Genomic DNA, 26930 nt, shown 5'->3' with positions numbered 1-26930 from the left:
ACGAGGCCTCGGTGCCATGGGTCAGTGGTGGCCTTGGCAGTGCCATGGGAATGGTTGGACTGGGTGAGCTTAAAGGGCTTTTCCAACCTGGTTGTGTCTATGAGTCTATGATCTGAAAAGTAGCTTAAAGGAAAGTTGGGTGCTCTTAAGCAGTAGAGGTGAAACCAGCATCTAATTGGAACAGAAAAGAAGTTTTTCCCCCTAAGAAGTTGAATGAGCACACTTAGTACAAATGTTTTACCTAAGGAAATGAAACAATGGAAGCGAAAGCAAACAGCTGTACAGTTCCACTTTGTAAAGATCACGGCTTCCAAAAAGCTGTAGAGGCAGAGGTACTCTCAGAAAAGGGGTTTCTGAAGTCTGCTTTTCAGAGGTTCAATAAGTAAATAAATTAATGTGTGTTCTGGAAGGCTTGATTGATTGCTGTTTGCATCAATAGGAGATGAAACATTCCAGCAGTATTAAGGTTTCTTCTGTACAGGGGAAAGTATAAATCCGGAGCCAGGTAGCACAATTCCTTCCTATCCAAATTAGTAGGACCATTGAACAAGGAAGCAGAGAATGATACTTCAGTTGAAAGCAAATGAATTCAAGAGATGCTAATGTGTAATTTTCATTTAAAGACGACCAAAATATTTGGGAAGGAAACAAAAGGCTGCCTTTGACAGTTAGCTGGCTATAATGCTTTAATAACGTATTTGTACTTTAAATGTTCTAATTTGGGCTCATTTTGGAACGCGAAAGCTTGGGGTTTTTCACCAGTGCGGTGCTTTTCTGTATTGCTCTGTAAAACGGGCCATGAATTCTTGCAAATGGGAAGTGCTCTCCTAAGTGCAGGAAAAGGCACATTTCTTTTGGAGCCAGCAAAACCAAGCTGTGCTTCTGCAGGCTCCTGGTGTCAACAGGAAACAAAAGAACTGCAAAATCACTGCACGAGCATCGCTAGCTTCAATTGATTTTAGACCTTTCCTGAGAAAGAAAACAGAAGCTTTAAGGACTGGACATAGAGATAATTCAGTATTTCGTTTATGAGTTTTATTAAAAACAAAATACCCAAAATCAGTGCAAAAGAGAACCTTTTTCTTGCATGAATGACCAGTAGAATTAAGCTGAGAAGGTGAGGCAAATGCACTGCTAAGAGCTCCCTGTGAAGTCAGATGGAAATGGCAACAATGCTGTTTTGATTGCCATAGGCTCAGGGTATGTGGAATTTTCTAAATATTAGGAAACCAAAGAGAATTATTTTTTAGTGGAAAAAACAAAAACAAACCCCAAACTACAAATAAAGCTAGGAATAACACAGAGATATGATTACTTTTCATCTTTACTGGTGAATTGCTTGATGTAGAAGAGAGTTGAGCTGTGACTGAAAGTCTAAAAACATGGCAAATCCAAAAAGAAAGTTAATTTAAGGTGTTTTTCTATTGCTCATAACAACCCCATAGCACTCCTGTATTCCCTTTCTTTCTTTAAGCGAGACTTGTGTCATAACTCCCGGAAAAGTAGAATAATGCCCAGATAATTTGTTCTATTTGTGGAATAATATGGGGTGTTTTTTTCCCTGACAAAGATGCATGTAAGCTTTTCGTTTGAATGGAAGGAGAGCCCCGAGGTTTCATTCAATATTTAATGTTTGGGTTTTATACTCCTCCTAACATGGGCTAATTCAGTCAACGTTGTATTTTTGGATAGTAGAAGAGTTCAAACATGAGACTTCCATTTGGGCTGCGCAGACAGGGACTCTCGAAGGGTATTTAATCATTCAGAACCAGAAAGGTTTCTTGACTTTTTAAACGCGTTTCATTTTCTGTTTCACTTAAATTGTCTTTAACATTTGCAGAGAGCCCCTTGAAGGCTCGAAAACTCCAAGTTTGCATGAGGTTTGAAAAAGAAATAATTAGGGAGCATTAGTGTATGTGGAGACCTATTAGAGGCCAAAAAGGTGCTGTTGGAGCGTGAAGATACTCTGATAATTACAATATAGGACTTGCTAAAATGATTAAGTCATATAGGGATTATTCGTTTTCAAGGACCTGGAAACCAGATTGCCAAAGAAGTTTTGTTGCCTCCCACAATAGTATGAATATTTAAAGAACATATATATACACACACACACGCATATATATATATAAAAAACGCCAAGTTGCAGAAGTGTTGTTAATTACTGCTACTGAGAGAGGGGAATTAAAACTAAAAGGATAGTTTGTTTTCCCATCCGTTGAGATGGATGTTCTTGGAATGGCTCGGGAAATACAGGCTAAAGAGAGCTCGGTTTGTGCTGCTGAGAACCTTTGGGAAAATCCATTAAAATAGCAAAGTCCAAGCGTTGTAAACGTGGAAAGGAACATTACCAGCTTCATGATGGAATGTGGTATAGCCTAGCTAGTGTGGTCCACAGGGGAACAGGACAGAGAGGGGAAATGAGGAGCATCAGAAGCAGAAAGTTCAAATAGAATCATAGAATGATAGAATGCTTTGGGTTGGAAAGGATCTTAAGATCATCCAGTTCCAACCTCCTGCCACAGGCAGGGACACCTCACTCCAGACCATGCCCCTGAAGGCTCTGTCCAGCCTGGCCTTGAACACTGCCAGGGATAGGGAATTTACCAGTTCCTTGGGCACGCTGTGCCAGCACCTCGGCACCCTCCTCACAGGGAAGAGCTTCTGCTTTAGATCTAACCTGAACTTGCCCTGTTTCAGTTTGAACCCATCACCCCTTGTCCTGTTGCTGCAGTCCCTGGTGAAGAGTCCCTCCCCAGCACCCCTGTAGCCCCCTTCAGACCCTGGAAGCTGCTCTGAGGTCTCCACGCAGCTTCCCTTCTCCAGGCTGAACAGCCCCAGTGTTCTCAGCCTGTCTTTATCTTTAAACTGTGATTCCATTCAGAAAAATGCCTGGAAAAGTTTGTGTGTTTTCTTCAGACTTACCACTTGTGTGTTCCAGGAATGCATGTTTTGGCCTAGGTTGCTGTGTCACATCTCACTGACAGTCCCCTGAGGTTGATGGCAAGATGTGTGTCACGTCCCCTGAGCTTTCAGTCAGTGCAGGGACTTGGGAAAACAGATGAACCTTCATTGTTTAACAAACAGCAGTGAAGAGAAGGTATTTATGTTCTTCTGACTTAAATGTGCTAATGACAGTTGACATGCTGTAATCTCTGAGCATACCAGCGAGGTGCTAATCTGCTTGTGTTTGTCTGGTATTTCACTTGTAGTTCTGGTTTCTTCAGCAAGGACTTTACTATTACCACTGTATGAGTGTTTTCCCAGCCCCCTAAAGAGGGGTGAAAATTCTAACTAAAGCAGTTAACCCTTAAAAGATTGACTATTCAAATCTGCCTCTTGGCAGCAGTACACTGGATTCTCAATTTAGAGTTTATTAAGTACTTGTTGCTAAACAATTTAATAACAATGCATTATGAGAATACGAAGGCATTTCCCACACTTTGGGTAGAAAACTGAACGTGGGATCTCTCTTTCTAATTTGTCTTTCCTCTGTTCTGGCATTTGCTGGCTGGGAGGAACCTCACACTAAACCCAGTTTGGCTTCTCTGTGATTATTACTTCCAGGCTTGGTTTTGTCTAGTCCAAACGGGGGTGGTAATTGAATATGATTAATTTAACTGGGAGAATGGTCAAAACATATTTTCTGTCTGGTTTGGGAGTGGAAAGTTTCTTGGGGAAACCTGCATAGAAACGATGCAACGATTCATTTTGGATTCTCACTGTAACCATTTGCTAGGCAGGGGGGTTGGAACTAGATGATCTTAAGGTCCTTTCCAACCCTAACTATTCTATGATTCTATGATAGCAGTTGTTATTAGCACATCCGGTGGTCTTTGGAGTGTATTCTGTGGCTTTGTCTGTGTGCAAGTGTAGTTGTGTCTAAGTTTACACCTTAAATGAATGGTGCAAGGTATGTTAGAGGCAGTGGTTCCACACGGAGACATGCCAACGCTTCAGATCATGCTTTCCTTTCAGCTCCAAGCGTTTTTCTCCAATACAGTCACTTAGGCCAGCATGCATTAGCAGTGGCTGTATATTTTTATGCATTCAACTTTGCTATCTTCTTATGTAAACGGTGTGCAAAACCATTTTCTACCTGTTTAGGCAGGGGTGTCCTTAGAGTGATAAACCAGGCTGTTTGGTTGAAGAGTTTACCTGCTTTGTTTGGTAGATGATACTTTCCAAATGCAATAGCTAAACCCTGCCCCAGTGTTTCAGTTTGTTCTGAGACTTGGTAATCACAGCTGGTGAATAAGAATTTCCTTCACTTTTCTCCCACCTACATTAAAGGTACCTTTTCTGTGCCGTTTTCCCATAGGGATGTATAATGGAGTTCATCAAAGTGAAAAAAGTGAGTCACGCCCTCACTTATTTACTCCTGTAAGACAATAATGTGTTGATAGTTACCCAGCCGCGCTTTCCTTGCGTTAGATCATGCAAAAAGCTGGGAGTTTAAAAGTCTTCACAGGCTTGACTGCAGGTGAAAAGAAAGAAACTACATAGCTACTGCCTGGTGGTTACTGTCTCAGTTAAGGCTGTTTGTTGCCTTTTAGCTCCGATGAGCAGAAATGTTGTTGCTCTATGTTTCCTGGAGTATTTCATTATAGAAATCACGAAAAGGAAGCTCTGTTTTCATGGTATAGGGAGTCAAAGGAGATTATTATGATTAAAGTAGCAGTTTAGATTCTAAAACTTTGTCTACCTAGTTTCATAGGCACAAGTTATCTAATGCAAAAACCTAACACCAAAACCTTAGCAAAAACCCCAAACCCAAGTGCTTTCCCATCTCTCTGCTTTGTAAATAAAGCTTTCTCACTATTGCTGCCTGGTGATTTCAAGATGCTGACTGCCCCATTTCACTCTATTTCTTATATAAGGTTTTGTGTGTATCTGCTAGACTGATGACTATGTTTCAAGTATAGGATCCCCTGCCTGCTCTGCTTTCCTTTCCAGCCCTTGGAACTGGAGTTTCAAGTGTTAGTGGCACTGGGCTAGCTAACAGCAGAAGACCTTTTACAGGTGCACTGTAACAGTAATTTGGACTCGCTCTAAATGGCAGGCTGGCTCTGATGGGTCTATCAAAGAAGAGAGGGTTCTTGACAGCAGTGTCATCTGTAGGAGTGTTTTTTAATTACTGATTTGCCTTAGCTAAAGCTAAGAGGGGTTCCATTAGGAGCCCAGTGAAAGAGAGGAAAGCCCTGCATTCCCCAGTTGTATATTTATCCAGGCAGTAGCATACTCTCCATAATAAACTATCCTTCAGTTGCCCAGCCCTGGGGATCTGCAGTGCACATCGGCTCCCTTCTAGCCAATGTAGCTGGGTTTCCTTCCCATGGACTGTATGCACTGAAACAACGGTGGTTTGGGTTTCCATCATCCCAGGTGGTGTGAAATGTTCCAGTATATCCACAGTTGGATACAGCCCAGACTTCCGAAGGAAAGGAGAACAAAAGGGAGCCTGAGACCGTTTCTCAGGAGAGCCATACTATTGCCTTTCCAGCCTTGTTCCATAAAGAGCAGCTCTTAAGCATACTCTGTTTGTGTGACAGGTTGAACAATTGGCAGTTGCCTCTGAAGCAGACAAAAGGTTTATTTTGTTGATGAGAATTCAGGACATAGACAGGGCAATCCTATATACAAAAAATTGATGACGAAGCTAAAACGTACCACCTTTTTCTTGTGGGAAACAAGGTCTTTTCCATTGTTAGGTGACTCTGAAATCAAAGCTTATGTTGTTCTGACGTCAATACTTTTGTTAACTTCCTCGTTTGGCAGATTTTCCTGTGGGTGAAAGCGATGTGTCTGACACCAGAAAACAGTGGTGCTTTAAAACTTTTGTGTATGAGGTAATTGTGTGTGTGAGGGGCATTGAAATCTTCATTAAAATCTCTACAGAAGGTGTACACAAAATGGGATACAGGTTTTTACCTGTTCTTGGTATTCCTTTTATTTCAACTACTGCATGCCTTGCTGTCTCCTCCCAGGTCTAGCAGCTGTGTATTGCTGCATAGCACAATATGAGGTTATAATAATGCTGCCTAGCACAATATGAGATCAAACATGGAAATATAATTATTTTGAATTAACTTCCTGTATCCATAGCCATGCATCAGGTTTATTTTCTGAGGAGATGTATAACCACGTTTCTGTCTGTCTAGTGTGAGAAGCAGAGATGGTCAGCGTCAAGTATTCATCCCAAGCACAAGGTTGCTCATGATCCCTTTTCCACTGTCTTTAGTGACCGGATCTGGTGTCTAACTTCTAGACACCAGATACATGCATACCCTTTAGCTGTCCTTAACAAGTAATAAAGAATCTGAGACGTTGCTTCACTTGTTAAATTCACCAGTGAGCAGAGTTCACTTCTGTGAAAATGCTTATGTCTGCCTTTGTTGGCACCTTAGCTGTCTTCGGAGCTTAATTTAGTATCTCCCTGGGTGAGCAACTTCATGGGAGGTAATCAGAAGTTTGATATCATGGCCTTAGGGAGTGCATTTTGTGTCCTTAATTGGTCTACATTCCACCTGCACGGAATCTGACTTAAGAGACGCACAGGTTTTTGCAAGGTAAGCATCCCTGCAATTCAAGCCTAGAATGTTTGTCATGTCATATTTGTGCTCTATTTATTTATATCTGCTTTACAAAATCCACTCTGTCCGTGTACTTAATACTTGGCTTTTATCTGCATCTCTTTCATCTGCGAGATCATTCATTTCCATCTTTTCGCAGACGTTTCGGTAGTATTTTTTTATCTCATTTGAAATGTAAAGTAAAAAAAAAAAAGAGCATTTCTAGTTTTTTAACCACTCTCTCCAGCTATTTACAGTGACCATTTGCCACAGATGTGTCTCACCAGTAAATAAGCAGAAAGTAAGTAAAGAATTCTCACTTCTTCTCAGCAAACTGCATTCAGAGGATGAGAAGAACGCCTCCCCTGGATGAACTGCAGCCGCCTCCATACCAGGATGATAGTGGTTCTCCTCATCTTTCCTGTACGCCTTCAGAAGTCGGAGACAGTAAATGTGAATTCTCCCAATGTAGCAACAGTCCAAGATGTTCATATAAGTGCCCAAGCGAGGGAAGCACGGGACACGAAATAGAAAGCTTTCATAACAAAGGATACGAAGAGGATGTACCAAGTGATAGCACGGCTGTCCTTAGTCCAGAGGTAAATAAAACCAGCCGAGTGTTCTGAAGCGTCATGCAGTGATGCTGCTCCTCAGCATCCTTTTGTTACCTAAAGATGACTGCACAGTTACACGAGCACTGATATTGCACCCCATTCGTTTAGTTTGTTAGAAATTATTAAAAATAGGATTTCTGCTTGTAACACCCCATAATGTAAAACATCTTTGGGGGGGGGTGGGGGGGGGGTGGTGAGGGAAGGAAGCATTACAAAGACTTCTTTTAAATTGTTAATGGTAGTATAGAGATTTGGTCCACTTCTCTGCTATGAACTGTAAAGATACCCATTTATTTTTACTATGAGGAAATCCTATTTTCTGACATGTGCTTCCTTGACAAGTCTTTTAACAGCCCGTTTCTGCACTGCTACCAGTGGTAAGGCTACATTAGTGACGTCATGTGCAGAAGGGGCTCTTTTTGGTACACATTTGTCTTTTGCCTCTTTTACCCGAAGATTTGAAGTGCATATTAGGGCTCAGTCCTGATGTGTCAGCAGTTGTTTCTATTTTAGTAGACCTCTTGGGAAGCTGATGTTGCATACCTGTGGTGTTGATGCAACACATGGAAGGTGCAGCTGCAACTTCCTCCAGGTAGCTAGCACTCTGTATGTACCTGCTGATGAGCTAGGACCAGAATCTGTATGATCTGCATTACTGGGGAAGAAGCGTGTGTACATATGGTCCTCAAACCCTAACAGATTGCAGCAAATCTAATCCTAGTTCTTCCCGTTTTGTGTCACACCAGTCATTAATGTAGGCATACTCAATAAGAGCTGAGAATACTGCCAGCTTTTTTTTATAGCCACTCAACAACTTGAAGAATAAAGTTTTCAGAGGAACAGATCCCAATGGCAGTGTAGCAATTGGTTTAAAATAAAAACCTGACATTTTTAAATCCAGAAGGTATCTATTCATGTACACAGAATCATAGAATCATAGAATAGTTAGGCTTGGAAAGGACCTTAAGATCATCCAGTTCCAACCCCCCTGCCATGGGCAGGGACACCTCACACTAAACCATATCACCCAAGGCCTCGTCCAGCATGAGCCAGTGTATCTTTGATAATACACAGGAAATACATTTGGTTTACATCCCTGGAATAGCTTATGAACAGTAGGTTGACCTGCACTTGTAGGTATTTTGTGTTTCAGTATAGCTATCAAACTACCTGTTGTGACAATGTAGGGCGTCTGTATTTTGTTCAGAGTTTGCAGTGACGATAAACGTTCTGAATTGTAAGTTTGAAGTGCAGCTTCAGGGCTGATGCTGTTTGCAGGAGGTTCAGGAAGTGTGTTCAGGACAGGTGCATCTTACACAGTTCCAGTAAAAGTACATTAAGAAAACCATGATAACTCTTGGCACGTTCATAGAACGCTTGTGGAGTGCAGCAAGAGCTACACGAGCAAGTAGGTGTTGGCATTCCTGTATTCGCTGCCGGGTCTCACCGTGCTCTCAAGTCACTAGTCAGCTCTTAAACCACTCTAATAATAACGTTCACTTCAAAATGCGTGCATCCTGGCACTGGAATGAGGCAGTTCTATCTTGTAGCAAATGTATCTGCATTTTAACATGTTGGGTGTAGAGAAGAGATCAGAAGTGGATCCCCGTTTAACGTGAGCTCTGTCTGGTTGGCTCCTGGCTTTTGGTAGTATTGGCCAGGTAAAGGCTTTTGATTTTTTCTTGGCTGCTAGTCGGCTGTCTCCTTTCTTAAGTGCATGGTGTCTGAAAGGAATAAGATGACTGTAGTCCCTTCGTATTGCTTAGGGAAAGCCATATATTTCCATGCTAATTTTAATGATAGAATACCATAAATAAATAAATAAATAGCTGGGTTTTTTTTCTTCCTCCTCTTCAGGATATGTCAGCTCGAGGATCGTCTTCACAGCTTCCTAAACCTTTTGATCCTGAGCCAGTAGCTAAATACGGCACACTGGATGTGACTTTTGACTATGACTCACAGGAACAGAAGCTTTTGGTGACAGTGACAGCTGTCACAGACATTCCCACTTACAGCAGGACAGGTGGAAGCTCGTGGCAAGTACACCTAGTTCTTCTCCCTATAAAGAAGCAGAGAGCGAAAACCAGCATCCAGCGGGGACCGTGCCCTGTCTTCACAGAGACATTCAAATTCAATCACGTGGAGTCAGAGATGATTGGGAATTACGCGGTTCGCTTCAGACTCTACAGCGTACGGCGCATGAAAAAGGAGAGGGTTGTGGGAGAGAAGGTTTTTTACTTAACCAAATTGAATCTTCAAGGGAAGATGTCAGTGCCAGTGATACTGGAACCTTCTTACAGTCTGTCTGTGAGTATCAAATGAGGCAGGATGAGAATGCAGTGCTGCACAGTGTCCTGAATTCTGGGAGAAGAGTGTGTATATTTATAGAGTCATCACATCTGCTCTATTTTCTTCAACAGTGATAGCATTGTGTTAGCACAAGGATCATTTCCTTAGAGCTTCTGTAAGTACGTTCACTTTCCACCTGCAAAAGCTTCCCCTATTTTTCCTTCTAATTACTTAGAAATTTCCAGTCAATAAACACGGGCGTAGTGGCAAATATATGTACGTATGTCAGCATGCAATTACATATGTATTTAACAGTAGAATCTTTACTTTGCTACCCACAGCATTTCAATCGGAAAATAAAAACAGGATAGAGGGGAAAGAAAAAAGCCATGCTAGTGAGCGCGCTCCGTGTGCTGCAATTAAACCTTGGTTGCAATAGGTATTTTCCATTCCAGAGAGAAAGACAGGAAAGGGATTTTGAAAGCACAGAGCCGTTTTTAATAACTTCAGACTAGAACCTTGTAAATAATTGATTCCTGGTTCTAAAGTGAATGATGGTGGGAGCAGCAGTTCAAACTGAAAGGATTTTTGTATGCTGGAAAAACCCCTGCCTACCTGATGAGCAGCATCTTTTGTCCTTGCAAATAATGTAACGTTTTTAATAAAGCAAAGCACCAGTAAGGGTAAACTTTGGTTTTACTGTCCAGAACCTTTGAGCTCTATCTGGGCAGCGATCGGCATCTCCTCTTTCTTTGTTGTCGATATTTAAGCATGCTTTTGTCCAGAAAGAGGATGTTTGTGATGTTGTCAGGGTTTCCTGCAGTAGGACTGCTTGGATGCTCATGGCTAAAGAGCTGCCTATGTGCTAAATAATGGAGTTTTGAGGGGAAGAGGAGGTGATTTAGCAAGGGCAGCCTTATTTGGGCATTTTGTTTGGGTGGTTTGTGGGGGGGTTTTAAACTATCAGTAAAAGGGGAGAAGGGAAAGAAAGGAAATTTGTTTTTTTTTTCAGGTGAAATAGCGCAAAACAATGCAAAAATGTTGGATCGATTGTAATGGCGATTCAGTTGAAGCTGAGTATTGCAAAAGGCACTCAAAATAAAATGCCGTTTTATTTAATGCCTAAAAATCCATTCATTAGAATTAGTAAAAGCTGAGACTAAAACTTGAATCTGAAGGAGGCTCAGCTGACAATAGAACAGCTTTTTTATGATACCTTAAGAAGTACAAATCGCTGTGTTCCAAGGGGGAAGTGGTTCACCTGCCTAGTGTGAATGCCCCAAATGCAGAGGTTGCTGGTTTTACAGCTGGGATAAAAGCACCCCATGAAGCAAACCATTGGATGTTCCAAATGTACTTGATAAATCTGTGTGTGTTGTCAATAGATGCTTGTGGAAAATTCTCCAAAGCCAGCAGAAGAGGCCAGTGAACGGGCCAGGCTGTTGACCGATTACTGTATTCTCTATGTGCATTGCTTATTCTTCTGAATTATTTTCTTGAGCTTCTGTGGCAGGGGGGAGTTAAAACAAATTCCAGAAGGCATCAAAGATAAGAAGGTTGATATTTGTGTTCTGTGACAGTGAGGGATGCCACGTCTGCACTTCTTTCCCCTCATTTTTGAGGGGTAGGAATAAGAATATTGATAAGAAGTGAAAGGATCTCCCAGAGTTTGTTGTTGTAATGGGGTTTACGCAGGTCTACCTTAGCCCTAGCTCTTGCTGGAAAGGAACCTTCATCGTCTTGATAGCTTGAATGAGGATCCGTGGGGATTTTGGGAACCTTTGAAAATTCATTCACATCCAAGTTCATAGGTATTTTTCTATTATTATTTATAGCCTATATCATATTTTTTTTGATGAGCAGATTTGGACCAGGATTTAACATATAGTTATTTTGCAAGAGTGTTAAAATGCATTGTCTTTTTAGGGTGTATGACTGGAAGTGCAAGGCATCCTGGGTCACCTGTGTTCAAGCCCTTGGTCTTGCAAACAGCCAGGTCATCCTCTTGTGAGTTTTCATCTGAAAACATCAGGTTGTTTCATTTCCAACCTGAATTTCTTCACGGCCAATTTCTCACCATTTGTTCTTATGCCAGCATGGGCCTTGAGCTTCATTAGTTCTTACCCTTCTCAGGTGTTTGCCTCTGGGTCTGTTTATGCACATCGCTCATACTCCTTTTTTACTGTGCTTCTGCTGGAGTAAACCAGCAGTCTTTATGTCCAACTCATCATAAGCGCCAGGCAGGAGTTATTTAACAGGAGCAGGTAAGTGCTGTTTCTGTTTGCAGAGATCCAGTTGTTTCGGGATATTTACAATTACAAAATCCACCATGGGGTACATTGTAAATTCTGAATTAGATTTTAGTATTAAAGTTCGGTATTTTTGCAGTGACACCTTAGAGCCATACACAAGGCAGCGTGGCTAAAGCTAAAACAAGGCAGTGTGCTTAAAGCTAAAACAAGGCAGTGTGCTTAAAGCTAAAACAAGGCAGTGTGCTTAAAGCTAAAACAAGGCAGTGTGCTTAAAGCTAAAACAAGGCAGTGCGGTTAGAGGCAGACCAGGGAGTTCAGTGCCTTTCAAACACAGTGGCATGCTCACGGGAAGGGGGGCCTGCAACTCTGGTTGTTGTTAAGACGTGGACAAGTGCACATCGTGGGGAGCACGTGGCACTTGTATGCTCCTTAAATAGGTTTCAGAGCTACACATGGCTTCAGATTTACAAGTATATTCAGAAACCTTCCTCACTCGATGTCACCCTGTTCCTCACCTTCCTACATTGTGTATAATGTCTTGCATTAGCAGCTATTATCCCCATCTGCAGTTCTCCCACATCACGGGGAATTCCTCCTCGGCTCCCTTACCTTTATCACGCTCTGTCTTCCAAGTTCAGCCTATGTTTGAGTGAGGAGGAAACAGGACCAACAAGGGCTAGCCAAAGTGCTTGTCACTGTTACCCGAGACAGTCTCCCTCTTAGATTTGATAGCAACGAGCCGTTGGATCCAGAGTTCATGGAAGGTGTGTGCGTTGTGGTTTTGCATGTGTGTAGTTTGCTTAGGAGGATGCTTCCAGAGACATTTTCCTTTTGGTACAACGGCAGACAAATTTTTGTTCACTTGCCTTGGAGCTTAGAATCACTTTTGATGCTTATTTTTCTTCAGGAAGTCTCTGTGGGCCTGTGTTCAGTTGTTCTTCATTCTCATCTGAAGAGATTTTCCTGCCAGTGAACAGCAGCCTCCAGTATGAAGTGGTTATGAAAACACATAAGCAGTTTATTGGGTGCAGTCTGTTTGGAAAAGAGCAGAGAAACAAGCGTAATCCCCTTCGCCATCCCAGAGGTTGCTTTTTTGGAGCAACAATCAGTCCTGGGTTTTGGTTTTTGATTGGTTTTGGAAGTACCAGCCCTTGGAATTTGGATGACCACAGCATACCTCTTCCTGCTCAGCAAACCTAGGAATTGCTCGTGCTGTATTGTCAGTAACAAGACCTTTACAGTGGAGAAGAATTCAGTGTCATCCTCTTTCTTTCTGTAGCATTCTCCATTTGTAACATAACGAACTCCCAGATGCGCTCCCCATAACAAAGAACGGGTGGTGCAGGCAATCATAAGTCCATAAAGGATTATTTTCTATGTCTTTACTGTAAATATCCAGAGTGTCTTAGCATTATTTTAGTGACAGTTTTCTGAGTGAAGGCATTTATGAATTGAATGTGTAAAAATACCCTTGGGCACACACGTGTGTACTCTCCACTTTGAGGGCAGTGGTTATCACCTGGTATATGTTAGTTTATGTGTTGTGTTCCAGACATGATATTACTATATTGAGCATAGGACGATGCTTTTCAGTCTCCAAAATGTCCCCAGTCAACTGAGAGGCTGTGAATAACGGTTCTAGATTAAATCAGAGTAACTCTCTTGAGCAATACTCTCTTTCCTCAGAAAGCCAATCCATCAGTGACAAACATTGTCTAGAATTACATGTCTGGGTTTGATCACCTTTACAAAAATAAAATGGAAGAAGCTCATATATATATTCTCTCTCTATGTATGTATTCTTTAACTTAGGAATCCAGATGAAATACCTGTTTCCCTTAGAGTTAACTGAATTTCCTGACTGCTCTGTTTGATAGTCATCTGAACTGTTTGCATGCATGTGTACGCCCAGGCATCTTCTCACTTTTGTTACTGCCTTTCAAGTAACCAAGAAGAAGGCAAAGCACAGAAACATTCTGCTTGCAGGTTTGAGCACCCTTGGGCAAAAGCCGTGTACTGGTTTCCTCCCGTTTATATCCAATGGGGGAAATTCCAACCAGAGACATGGCACACACAGATGAAGTTATTACTCTGAAGGTTTATAACTTGTTTGTGGAACCTCTTAGTTTTTGATTTACTGACTGGGTGCTGATTCTTCTCATGGGTTTTGCAGTGTAACAAAATGGTCTTCATTAGCATGATTCCTTTTAAACTAGACCTTTGTCTTCCTTTGTATATTCACTTCCTTTGTATATTCAAGCAGCCTGTATTTGATATCAGATAAGCATTTCTCTTCACAGGTCTTTAGCAAGGGATCCTTTTAGTTTTAGTGAGTTAACCTCTTGTCAGGCTTGGCTCTCCTATTGTCTGACCTTGTGCAGCATCTTTCACAGCCTCTGTCCTTTGATTTGGGTTACTCAGCTGTCAGCTGGCGCTAGGAGAATCCAACTCTTGCCCTTCTTTGTGATGTGTGTGATAGCTCTGAGAACTGAAGCAGATCCCTCTCAACTGCGAGCACCTGTTGAACCTCTTGGACTGGGGGGTCAGACATGACCCGAACAAATCAAAAGGGGTACCACCAGCAGATGGAAATAGAGCTGGGTGAACTGTTAATCACAAATAGTTGCACTGACAAATGCATTACAAACCTATCTTTAATGTTACGGATTAGTGGAAAATAATTGCATGAAAGTACAAAAATTGGATTGTTTGCCATTGATCTCCCCGCCAAGCATAGAGAATAACTGCATCTGGACAGCACATTGTCACTTAAAGAAGCCTGTGGCCTTGGCAGCTGGCCCGTAGTAACATCTCCGTGGTTTCACAAGGTTGACAGGAGTAAGGAGAGGGGGAGGCAGGGGTGGGTCTGGGTGGGAGCTGTTGATGTGGCTTCCTCAGGAGCGCAGGTTGAAACGTCTGCTTTTTGTGTCAGATGCTCTCAACTAAATTGCCAGCACAGACATCTGAGAGCTTTTACGGCTTGAATGTTTCTTTATGCTACGTGTCTTATCTCAGAAAACAGAACGCAGTAATAGAAGGCCTCTTTTCCTCCTTGCCCATGGCGGTGTAAAAAGCAGGTAGACTTTTGTGATGTAAACCCAGCACTGTGGCGAATGCTGTGAACTCCCTTGTACGTTCATTTCCAGGTTTGCCCCCACTACTGCTCACGTGTGCTCTGCGAATTTCAAGCCCGTGAAGTCCATTTGTCATGAGGCAGGGAAGCCACAGGAGTCATTTAAGTGCAGTCAAGAAGAAGTTTAATTTAAACCCTTAATTTAACCCTTAAATTAAACCCTTTAAATGTTTCCCTTTCAATAGAGGTTTAATGTTCTGTTGTGCAGAGCTGATCATATTGAAAACTTGTAGACACAAAGTGCTAATAGCAAATTCTCCTGAAATACGAAAAGCAGCACAGAAACCTTGCTGTGAACGTGGTCAAAATGCTTTAGAGAAGCAGAGTTTGGGTTAAAACTCACTATTTTTTAAATGTTTAATTTTATGACGAAATTATGGTATTCTAAAGTTTGAGAACAAACCTGATTCAATAATACGGGATTGTTCTTAGAAAACACACAAGGGCTTTAGTTCTTAAATTACTTCGGAATGGGGTCAGTATCATCATGTGTCTAAGGAAGGCTTGTAGGTTTGTACAGGCCAGTATCTACAGTAAATTAAAGCTGCGCATAGAACTGTTGAGGTGTTAGTCCCTTGGCTGCAGTGAATTAAGGAATTAATTACTTTTCATTTCGTCTCCATCTTCCCGTGTTTCATCTGTGAGAAAACAACTTGGTTTGTAAAACTCTGCATCCAGAAGGTTTTTTTTTTCCCCTCGAGAGTAAAAACTAAGTCAGAGCAGGAGCTTCTGATGAGAAAAGGGAATTTGTAGCACTTCAGCTACTCTGATTTTCAGCTACATTAATCATAGCTTAATAATCAGAATAAGTCTATACTGGAGGTGAGTGAAATCAATATAGACCGGGTCTATTTGCTAAGGAGTTTTACATTTGAATTTGTGTCTAGGAAATCCTGGTAATGTTTAAAGCACGCCACTCCTCCCAGAATACATGTGTTTGTTTCCTAAACTCAGGGTGCGTAAGGAAAAAATCATTTGAACGTTTCCCTGAATGTCTGTGATTTCACTTGGCCTAGACACCAGTGCTGTAAAGTGTCAAGTACAGGAATAAAAATGTGCATTCTGTTAATTGGAACATCTTTACTAGATGTTATTATTAGCCTTAGTAATAAGAACTGTTACTTGATTTGTCTCACTAAATCTTTTTAACCAGTTTGAAAGAGCATAATGAAAGAGGAAAATGGAATTATTTACCACTCATCTCTCTAACGAGCATAGGGAGTAACTCCATCTGGACAGAGCATTGTCATTTAAAGAAGGCTGTGGCCTTGTTATGGAAAACATTGATCCATATTAATTTGAGGATCATGTGCCCCTTGAGGTCTGCCTTTAGAAACAAACAGTTGATACATCCTGTAGGTATTGGCATACAGAAGGAGTATCAATTATTTAATGTAAGGAACTAGCTTGAGTATTGGTCCTTGCAGCTCTTCTGTGAGTTAGTGGAAACAGGAGCAGAAGCAATGAGGACCTGAGGCTGACATCTTTGCAAAAGCATCAAAGTGTCCAGTATAGCACCTAAGCGGGATTTAGATGCCAGAATTCAACATTAGAGAGCTCCGTTCTTTGACATTCCCAATGATTTCGCATCCCTGTGTTTCCGGGGCTGACTTCAGGTGGTTTAAGTTCTCTTTCCCAGGAATGATCTTGGGGTTGGTTTCTTTTTCCAGAAGTTGGTGTGGCTTTGAAACATGTTGTTAGAAAGCATTGAGTGCTTCAGCCACTAATGAGGGATGTGGAGCCTCTAGGTTTGTTCTCCTCCTTCCTGGCTCGCAGTGCAGGAGCAGAGGATGGGCTCCAGGCTAAGAGCTGGTCTGGAGCCTCTTTGGTTGCCTGGGTGCTCTCATCACCTCAGCAAGCTTTTGCCTCCAAGTGGAACAGTAGCTTCGGGGTTCCACACTGGTGATTAAGAGAGAGAAATACTTTTATCTAAAATGCTGGAGACCTGGATTCAGTTCTCTCGTTTGCCTGCTGGGATTCAAATTTCCTTCCCTAACCTCTCGGTTGTATTGATAAAGAAGAAGAAGAAGAAAGTAACGTGCAAAAAAAGTCCTTGACGAGATTTACTGGTATAACATTAACATTTAGAATTTGAGAGAGGCATTTTGACAAGGAACATGCTGTGAATCAGATTTTTGTTGCTGAAGGATTGTCAGCAAGGTTTCATCTTTCCTGTGTCTATTCTGAAAAGCCAAGAGGATCAGATGGTCTCACTTCGTAAGCCTATGGAGGCATGATTTTAACCTGTGCGTTGAGGGAAGTGAACTTTTAACTGCCCTCGGAGCATGGCCACGTTAATCCCTGTGATTAGCTCCAGTTGGCGTAGGAGCAGAGTTTAGGAGCAGAACTTCAGTCTATAGGAAAATAACAGTAGGACATGAATATGTAAGTAACAAATACCCTGTTTCCATGGAATTTTGGTGAAGGAAGACAAATAAGTACATTTCACATATATTATCATTGTTGGAAATAGAGGATTCTCTATTCTCTATTCTCTAGGCAAAGAGAAAGATTATTGAACATCCTTAGGGGTTCAGGTCTGACAGGCTGTATTGCGTGTGTTCACTTCCACTGACACTAGGGAAAAATGAAAGAGCCTTCTTTTGTGATTGCCAACTTTTGTACAATAGGAACGTGTGAAACCCAAATACCACTTAATGGGAATGGTTTTAATATGTATTTATTTGAAAGTGATGCTTCCTCCCCACATACTGTGTGCAGAGAAGCCACCAAGGATGACAGTAGCTTGGAGAAGTAATAACTAAGGTTTTGTAGAGTAACACATTTATAACCCAGTGGAAAGCAGTGATTCTGGTAAGTGTTGACCAAATGAAATCCACCTGATTTTGTAATGAAGCGCTGTCCCGTGGTGTATAAGGGCAATGTTTAGGTCCTCTGCCCAAAGCTCTGTGTTGGAAAATGAAAAGCTGAAAAATCGTGGTTTACTGTATTTGAACCAAATATTTGGAACAGACTTTGCTTAATATTTGTTTGCTTGTATTTCCTGTCCATAGCTTTTGTGGTTGTTGTTGTGGCTAAATTGACAAGAATAGGTTGGAAGTTTAGCATTAACATCCTGGAGCCAAACTCAAGAGCCAAATCCTTGCACTGGGGCCAGATCATCAATACCTTGACAGTTCATCTAAGTTCTTAAAACTGTGCGTTTAAGACTTTCCTGCAGTTCTTACTGGGCTATTCTGGTGCTTCACTGACCTTGAAAGGCTTTTGCAATTAGGGAACCTCAGTCCCTTTTTTCCCCTGCTTATTAAAATACACACAGTGTTTATAGAGGAAGAGAAGGAAGACTTGTAAAAATAAACTGAGGTAGACAGAATATTTCAAACAAATAGTAATTTTGGTCTAAATATTCTGTTTCCCACAACGAAGCTACAGCATCAGAGTCACCTGCAGATAGAGTTACAGATAGATTGAATGCAGATCTGTGAGGAGATGAAAAGCATCTGGTAGCACTGTGATGTTGTCATGAGATGAAGGCTTCACTGTAGCTAAGTTTATACTCATGTTGTACCAATTAGCAATTCCAGTGTTAATATTGCACAGTTTGAAGCTTACGTTTTGAGCAGGTAAAAATGTAACTTCTTGTCTGACTTTTTTCTTGTTGTGTTTGGTAGCTCTCCTCTTGAATTTGGGCTAGAAACAGGAAAACAAACCCTCTCAACAGGCTTGAAAACCAGTTGTTACTCACTTCTAATGCACCTTACAGGGTTAACGTCAGGCTGCTTACCAACAGTCGTGAGAATCACGAAATGCCTTACGTAAAACAAGGAATGGATTTCCACAATGTGAACAATTAACTCTGTGCTTGGAGAACATACTTTTGAGAAGACATCTGATAATGCTCGGTATCCCTGGGTTTAACTTTGTCAACGAAGAGACTTTCTTCAGTTGTTGATCTGAGCCCTGCTGATTTCAGCTCTTTGCCTTCCCTGATTCCTGTTTCTCCTTTTCTTCCTCTTAAGGTCTTCTGTTTTCTTCCGAAAGAAAACTGACAAAATACAACCTTACCTTCCCCTTTTTTTCATGCCTTTTACCTGCTTTCCCCCAAATTCTGTTTCATACCTTATCATAGACACAGAAACTATACGTTGGTTTATGTCATTGAACCCTGGGTTTACCCAGTCACATCAGCCTGTCTTCCAAGCTGCTTCACACCCCACTGCTTCATTTTTCTTCTTAATGTCTCGCTTCCTTTTCTATTAGGATTTTCCAGTTCATAACTGAAAAGCAGAGTATTCTTTAAAGTACGTTCAGACCAGCATGCAGCTGAATGGCTTGGAGTATTTTGCATGTGAAATGGAAAACAAAGGATGGTTTAGATTCTTTCTTCAGTGACTTTGGTTGCTTTATTTTAATGCCATTAAACTTTTGTCACCGCAGCATTTGGTAGGAAGGAGGTTCCTAAGTTTATTGCACGCTGAGGATTAAACATGCTTTTGCTTGTTTCGAACCTGCCACCTGTCTGAAAACAAAAGGCAAAATGTTTTGGTTTAGAAATGGTTGCAGCAACATATTGAAGTTCACCCTTCTCTTCAGATTTCCATCAAGACTGCATCTACCAGTTCTTTCTGTGCAGCAGCTCTAAGGTACAGTGGCTGAGTTGCATTTCCGTCCACTTACAGGTATGAAGCATCCTCTAGGTCTTTTCATCCCACCATTCAGCTGGTCACATTGTTTTCTCTGGCCTTAACACGCATACTGTTGTCCTTGTCCATCCACTCAGGATTCTGCTGGAAAGGAATGCTCTTCCTAGCCTATCCTTATGCAACTTTGTAATATCACACTTGTTCCATTTTTCAGTTGTTCCCCCCCTACTCTGTTAAACCACACAGAAACCACTTCTCTTCCTTTCGAGGTACACTTGAGGATTCATCCCCGCTCAGTCATCACTCATTTACTGTTTACTGTTTCTAGCATTTTAAAAGTCATTCTTATACCCACTGTGACCAGTGTAACTCTGTCACAAACCTATTTAGACCGAGTCCCTATTCGAACATCAGTAAACTGTATAAGTAAGTCACCATCAGGAAAGAGTGCTGTCATCACCTTCTCTTGGTACAGTTATCAAAGGCCTTTGAGGTTTTTGGGTGGGGAGAGCATTACCCAGCTGCTCACTTTGTGTTACGTCTTTTTTGTGGACTTGCAGCATGGTCACAGTCAAATTTGAGACCTAAGGGAATTTTGTTGAGCTGGTTCTTGAGTAGTAAGAATACATTGACTACCAACAGTGTTTATTAATGAGGAACTGCATTGCTGCTGAACCTTCTGTCCAGCCTCTTGGAAATACTCTATTGAGAAGAACTAGTTAGAAGGTCAGTGTGAAGGATATTATTGTAGGTTCTTCTTGTAGGTATCGTTCTTCTGTACTTTGAGATTCTGAAACGCAGCTGAGATTTATGTGTCAGATGAAGTTACTTGCTTTTAAAGTTAACTTGCCTCTTGACGAGGATTTGTGCCCACGTCAGCTGTTGCTAGAAATGATGGAGACACTTGGAATCTGGAAGAATCCGCTTCACAAACCCATCGTGACTCCTTGGAAGAGTGCTGCCAGATTCCCAAACGATTCAAGCCGTATTTGAAAACTCTGTGGATCCAAATTACCCCTTTTCCGAGAGGGATGTACACCCTAAAGGGATGTACTGGTCATTCAAAAGTCTTTTCTCAGCCATTGAGCAAACTGCTGTGCCATTGGCGAGGTTCTGTCCAGTTCCTTGTTTTCAGAAGTACAACTCTACGTGCCAGTGCATGAAAGCAAGAAGTGAAAGTAGGAACAAGGAGGGGATGACTAGCGTGGCAGCATAAAGAAGGTACAGTTTTCTTTTAAGGCAAATAATGAGGGGTTAAAATGAGCATCAGAAGCCCCCGTCCCAGACGGGATGTGGTGAGAATGCATGAGAAAAGCTTCTAAGGTGGAAATTAAAGCATCACTTGCCGAGCTTCAGGATGGCATCCTTCCTTTCCCACCCAAGACAAAGGGTCTATTGCAGTTCCGTATCTCTGGATCCGTTCAATTCCTTGTGAGCTAATTTATTCTAGACAGTGCATTTTTCTCCGTGCATGCGTTCTGTTGTTTTGCTACTTGTAAATTCTCAGTCTTGAGAATAACCTTTACAAGAGAGGAATAAGAATTGCCTGAATTTTATTATCTTCAAAGTTCCACTAGTGTTTTCCAGTCTGGGAAAGTAAAAGACTCCAGCGTTTAATGTTCTCCAGGATGCTGACAAATTATGTTACAGGTCCTATCACAGCAATTGAAGTAAACAGGGACCACAAAGGCTGCTCTTCATCTTCTGCTTGTATTTCTCCTGAATTATGAAGCAAAAGGAACACAAATTCTGTTGTGTTTTTTTTTTTTTTTTTTTTTTTAATTCCAGACTGCTTTAGTCTTTGTTTGCTTCCACGTGCGCAAACGGAGTGTATATTTAGGGTGTACATTCCTTATTGGGTGATTGAATGAGACTTCTGTTACTGTCAGTAAGTTGCTTTCCTAGTTTTCTGTGCATAGTTCTAAAAATCGACTTCCCAGTAACATCGTTCTGCAAAATACATGCAACTTTGTGTCTGTTTCCTAGGGCTGTGACTCTCAAATGAGCATGTCAGAAGTGTCCTGCAGCGAAAGTACCTCCTCTTGTCAGTCTCTGGTACATGGCTCAGCTCCAGAAATCCTCCTTGGCCTCCTTTATAACGCTACAACTGGAAGATTATCAGCAGAAGTGATAAAAGGCAGCCACTTCAAAAACTTGGCAGCGAACAGACCACCCAGTGAGTGAAAATCTTTATGCATCCTAATGCTTCTGGACTGGTGGGGCTCTCGGTAGCAAGGACTTCAATCCTATCACTTAGTCGTACCCGATCAAAATGAAATAGAGCAATCATCAACTAATCTATTTCATGTTTGATATTTCCAGTCAGTCGGGAAATAGCAAAAATCTCAGCTTCAAAACATTAATTGTAAGTTGACAAGACTGTTTAAATTTTTCATGATGACTGACTAATAAATTACCTTTATCGGAATGATTAATTCCTAAATTACTAATGTCTCGCATCACAGGCCAAGAATAAAAAGTTAGTGTTTAAAGAGAAAGTACATGCCAGCTAATGTTAATATAAACATTGTGAGCAGTTATTGCTTTTCCTAGAGGAGTTGATACTGCAGACTGTAATTGCTGTTATGCCTCTGTGGAAGTGGTGGCTCTCTATGTAGCTTGGGAATGTCAGTGAAGGCAACAGAAAACCAAAGTGAGACCTCTGGCGTGTTGTGCAGGAGGAATATTCACCATCAGAAAGGACTTGAACTGTGTGCTCAAGCATTTGTTCAAAAATACATTTGTCTGAAATATCTGTGAACTCTAAATTGGAGGCAGATGGGGTGTCACGCACAGAGTGTTTTTAATGTCTAATTCTTTGATATGGCTTGAGAAAGTTCAGTAATGAACTCGTATCGCATTTATTTTGTACTGGTTTTTACGTGATGAGGCTGATGGACATAAGGTGTAGCCAGACGTACCTGCCTGTTCCTCTTGATTTAGGCTGGGGGAGGGCTCAGGTTTTAGCCCTTCTGTTTCTTAATCCGCAGATTTGTATGGTACTAGCAGATTATCCGGCATTACTAGATTATGTATCAGGCTGCCAACGCTTTATAAGTGGTTTGCGCATCTCACTTTGTCTTGAGAGTTCAGGAAGTAAGCCAAACAACTTGAGACTGGTGCTTTCCTCTTTCTTTCTTGACCCATGTTTTCTTCTATTCGGTAATTACATTTGGCTCAGCCTTACTCTGCTTTGCTTTCTCTATACTTTTCTTGCTGATGGAGCCAGACTTTGTTAACGTGGCCAGAGAAGGAAAGTGAAAGAATCGCTAGTGCTTTATATGGTTAGGTAGCTGTCCCAGAGTCACCTGTTTGGAGACAAAGCATAGAAATAGTTGGGGAGAGCCAAGAAGGCACAAGGAGACTGGGGTGAGGGAAGGAAGGAATGAATAGGAAAGAAAACCTGGAGAGAAGGGACCATGTGTTCCCTTAGAGAAGAAACAGTAAGTGGCTTATGCTTGTCTTTGTAGAATCTCTACAGATAGGCAAGTTCTTACTATTTAGAGTAGGCAAGTATTTGGTCGGGACTTGTTCTGAAGAGAGATACGTGTCTTTGTTTCTCGGTGTGGCAGTCAGTATTTTGCCTGAGAAAAAGATGCTTCTTAGTATTCTTCCAGACGTTGTTGAAGCAGGGTGAGAGCTTTTGCACATCAAATGGATGTGTGTGTATGCATGCACATGCAGATTAAATCCATAAATACATGGATTCAAACAAGTGAGATCTTTACATTTTAAATAGAGGCCCAGAGTTGAATTTCAGATGTGAGCATCCCTCAGCTATTTTTAGAGATTAGATCAGAATCATTCTTGTGCCCAAGTCTGTCACTACTCAAGAACTGAAGTATTGCAATCGAATATATGAAACTATAAAAGTTAAGGCAAAACCAGCTTAGTTTTCAGTTCACTGATTTTTCATTTTATTGCTTTTTATATATGAAGTAAACTACTGTGTGCAGTTTTTCTTAATATGCTGGAGTTTGCATGAAAAAGCATAAGGTTTGGTAAAAGCTACAGTGAATTTTTTTACCCAGTCTTCTATTGCCTAGTCATTTGCATGATTCTTTCTATGTCGAGTGTGCTGTAGAATCCAGTAGCTATCAGTGCTAAGGTAATCCATTATGGAAGAAGTGTAATTTTTGTTAAAGATTACACCAGAACTGCACAAAAAGTTTCATTTCATTAAATTTTACCCAACAATCCTTTCGTTCGATCCTTTTTCTGCTCTGTGCTACTAGGGGTTTGTGTTCTTCCACTCCAGTGAATAGTGTTTCCTCTTAAACTTTAACCTTTGATCCTCTCTCACCCAACTATTGACATCTGGTCATTATTTCTTTTCCTGCTTTCCACCCCCCGTTGTCAGACGGACTGTTCTGTTGTCTAAAACACTTGATAGGTGGACAGGTTTATATAATCCGAGGTGAGTTCTTGTAGAAGCTAATTGAATGTTGTCTTTTTCATGCAAAAGAAAACTTGCCAGCAGTAAAGCTATGCACAGCTGCCTACCATATCGGTTTATAAAAGTATGTGTTTATTATTTGTGGCACTCTGTAACGCACCAGTTGCATTTATCTCTGATTATGGATGTTGGGATTTCAGTGTACCTGCAAGGTGAAAATATTCCTTGTGTTTCTTTTTACAGAAGTCTTCCATCAAATCTACATAAAATCACTCCAGTCTTCCAATACTGTTATTCATTAACATGAACATGACAGATATAAAGAATGAAACACCAGGTTGTTTTATACAGCTCTATATTTCTTAAAATGAGTTAACTTCATGGAATACGCATCCTTCTGCTGGAGCATGGCTTGGTGCCATTCTAGTCAAATGAAAGTAGAGCTTTAAAAATAAGGGTTTCCACCCAAATACTAACAACCGGTGTGTGCTAACCCCGCCTCCGTCGGCTTCTTAAATGTACCTCCTAAGAGCAGCGTACAAATGACGCAAAACCTTATTTCTCTTTAAAGGTGTATTAAATGTGTTCCTTCATGAAGGTACAAATTAGCAGGGTTGTTTGTATTGTGTAAAGTTCCACCTTTAAATGCACTTTGCTACATTGAGGTCTTTAAAATATCTCAAATTGAAAAGCCCAAAGTGAGAGCCACATCCATGCAGAGATTACTCTTAAGCATTTCATTCTGGCTGTTTTACCAACATTATTTCTTTAATCTTCATTTCTTGCCTTTGTTCCATTTTCTTTATTCCTATTCTCTGGAAGTTCAGTGGTATGCTTCACGGTGTTGTGGCTAGTTGGAGCTTGCTAAGTGTTAATGCAATGTAAGTTTGTTTAGTACAAACAAGAGGGGTTGATGGGAAGAGGATTATGAGGTATACCTTTAACTTAACCCATTTACACAGTTCTGAAGCTAATTAATTTGTTAGCGTGTTTGTAATATTTTGCTTACTCGTCGTCTTTCCATGTGTCTAAACTAAGCTGTGTTCAGTCAACCTGGTATACACCATATCCTTGTGTCTTGTAAACCTCTCGCTCTGGAAAACTTTGGTTCCGAGATATCTGACACTCCAAAATATGATTTCTTTTGTAGACACGTATGTTAAGTTAACGCTGCTGAACTCGATGGGGCAAGAGATGTCCAAATGCAAAACGTCAATCCGCCGAGGTCAGCCAAATCCAGTATACAAAGAGACCTTCGTTTTCCAAGTGGCGCTGTTTCAGCTTTCCGATGTGACGCTCATACTGTCTGTATATAATAAGCGCAGCATGAAACGAAAAGAGATGATAGGGTGGATTTCCTTAGGTCTCAACAGCTCAGGAGAAGATGAACTCAATCACTGGACTGAAATGAAAGAATCTAAAGGACAGCAAGTATGTAGATGGCATACTCTGCTAGAATCGTAACGGATGGTACAAAGTGCAGTCGTGGTTGGACGAGATTTGGGTCTCCGGCAGACGATCATCCCTGGTAACAATCAACAGACGCGTTGTGGAAGTCAAAAATGAAAACTGAGGTCAACATTCCATCATAAAGAATGCACAACATGCAAACTGGGCGGATTTAATAGATAATCTTCACTTAGAGTCCTACGTACGCTTCCTTGGTGACAGAGAAGCCTGGCTGTACACAGATCCGTTAGTGGTCCCTCTCCCATCTACCTGATGCTGTATTTGTTTGGGTTTGTTTTGTGGTTTTGGATTCAGAAACATTTTATGTAAGGTTCTCCAAATCAGTGTAAGCTCCTCCTCGTGTAATTTTTGTATTGCTCTAACACTGTAGCTTCTGACCTGCCTGTGTTCAGATTAAAGGTCAATAATTTGCACTTTGAGAAAAACTGAATGATCTGTACAGCAAGATTAAAACCCACCGGTGGAGAACACTTGGTAATGCAGCAGATAATTCGATGCTGTTGGTTTACACTGAGTTTCTTTCCAGGAGCTGAGTACAAATAAGTTCTCATTTTTCGATATGCGGTTGGCTTGAAAAATCTTAGCATTTCGGCGACAGGTGAACTTTGGCATCAAGCTAATGTTTCTTCAATCTGTGACAGGAACGAGCTCTATATATGGCATAAATTGGGTTTTCCCCTTTTGCCTGTACTTCTGCCTAATCCAAAGAGACCAGATCATTAGTTTGGTCCCTTCCAAATCTCCTTAGACAGGTTGTACTGTAAAACTATGTAACTTTCTGTTGAAAGCACTTCCTGTATTCGTGTATTCCAATGTAGGAAGCTCATAGAGCGCGACTTTACTAAAATATTTTTCCATAGAATGAATTGATACAGGTTTCTTTAAGATGCCAGCTGTCGGAAGGTAGGTTGAAAGACGTGAAGGAAGTAGCAGCGGATGAGCTACTCTGACTGAATGCAAAGTGCTGTGGCTTTGATTGAAATAGGTCTCCATTTGAATCTCTTCTGAGCTGTTTTAGGGAATGCCATATGCTTTGTGTTGGAAGTAGAGAGCAGACGAGGAGTTTTTAACCTTTCTTCTTGGAGAAGAGAACCCTCAGTAAGTTATTTTTCCAGAGATTTGCCAGCAATTGAATGAATGTTCACACTCAAAGTTAGAAGTTTGCTTTGCTTATGTTCAGGTTGGGAAACACAGCTTTCTAATGACACGACTGAGAAGCCACAGTATCCCAAGCAAGTTTGCCATCAGATAAACCCTTATGGCTTCCAGTGAAACTGGGGGAATACCAGTGCTTCTGAGATTCCTATTCGTCCCAGATACGTTCGTGGGAATCACGCTAATTTACTGGCTGCTGAATATAATTCGTGTTATATTCACTGTGGATTATTGAGAAAACATTTTCTTAAAGAGCTTCCCAACTCAAAATACTCTTTTTCTGTGTAATTCTAAGTTTCATTTCATTGCTGCTGTATGGAAAGCAAGAGATTTCTTTTCTTATAAATGATGGTGACGTCTTACTAATATGGGATCTCAGTGACTGGTGTAGGACTTGGTGGTTAGAAGGGTGAAATTTTGGACTGTGTTGAGAGAATTAGCGATA

General features: G+C 41.2%; 1 protein-coding gene across 8 annotated transcripts in view; it reads left to right on the top strand.

The window, feature by feature from the left end:
- The window catches only part of SYT14 (synaptotagmin 14), a 75899-nt gene extending 49711 nt beyond the window's left edge, over positions 1 to 26188 (top strand). For 5 of the 8 annotated variants that reach the window (XM_062622703.1, XM_062622700.1, XM_062622698.1 and 2 more), the window contains 5 exons: positions 6903 to 7171; positions 9044 to 9493; positions 21451 to 21640; positions 23825 to 23881; positions 25011 to 26188. In XM_062622703.1, the coding sequence (XP_062478687.1) occupies positions 6903 to 7171; positions 9044 to 9493; positions 21451 to 21640; positions 23825 to 23881; positions 25011 to 25324 (1280 nt within the window). In that variant the 3' untranslated portion in view covers positions 25325 to 26188. The remainder of the gene's footprint in view (positions 1 to 6902; positions 7172 to 9043; positions 9494 to 21450; positions 21641 to 23824; positions 23882 to 25010) is intronic. The other 3 variants (XM_062622699.1, XM_062622704.1, XM_062622701.1) reach the window with 2 other exon arrangements.
- The last annotated feature ends 742 nt before the right edge of the window (positions 26189 to 26930 follow it).

Source organism: Pezoporus occidentalis, unplaced genomic scaffold (assembly GCF_034315485.1).
Source record: "Pezoporus occidentalis ecotype Australia unplaced genomic scaffold, CSIRO_AGI_Poc_V1 ctg245, whole genome shotgun sequence".
Classification (NCBI taxonomy): domain Eukaryota; kingdom Metazoa; phylum Chordata; class Aves; order Psittaciformes; family Psittacidae; genus Pezoporus; species Pezoporus occidentalis.
This window is presented reverse-complemented; position numbering and strand designations above follow the sequence as displayed.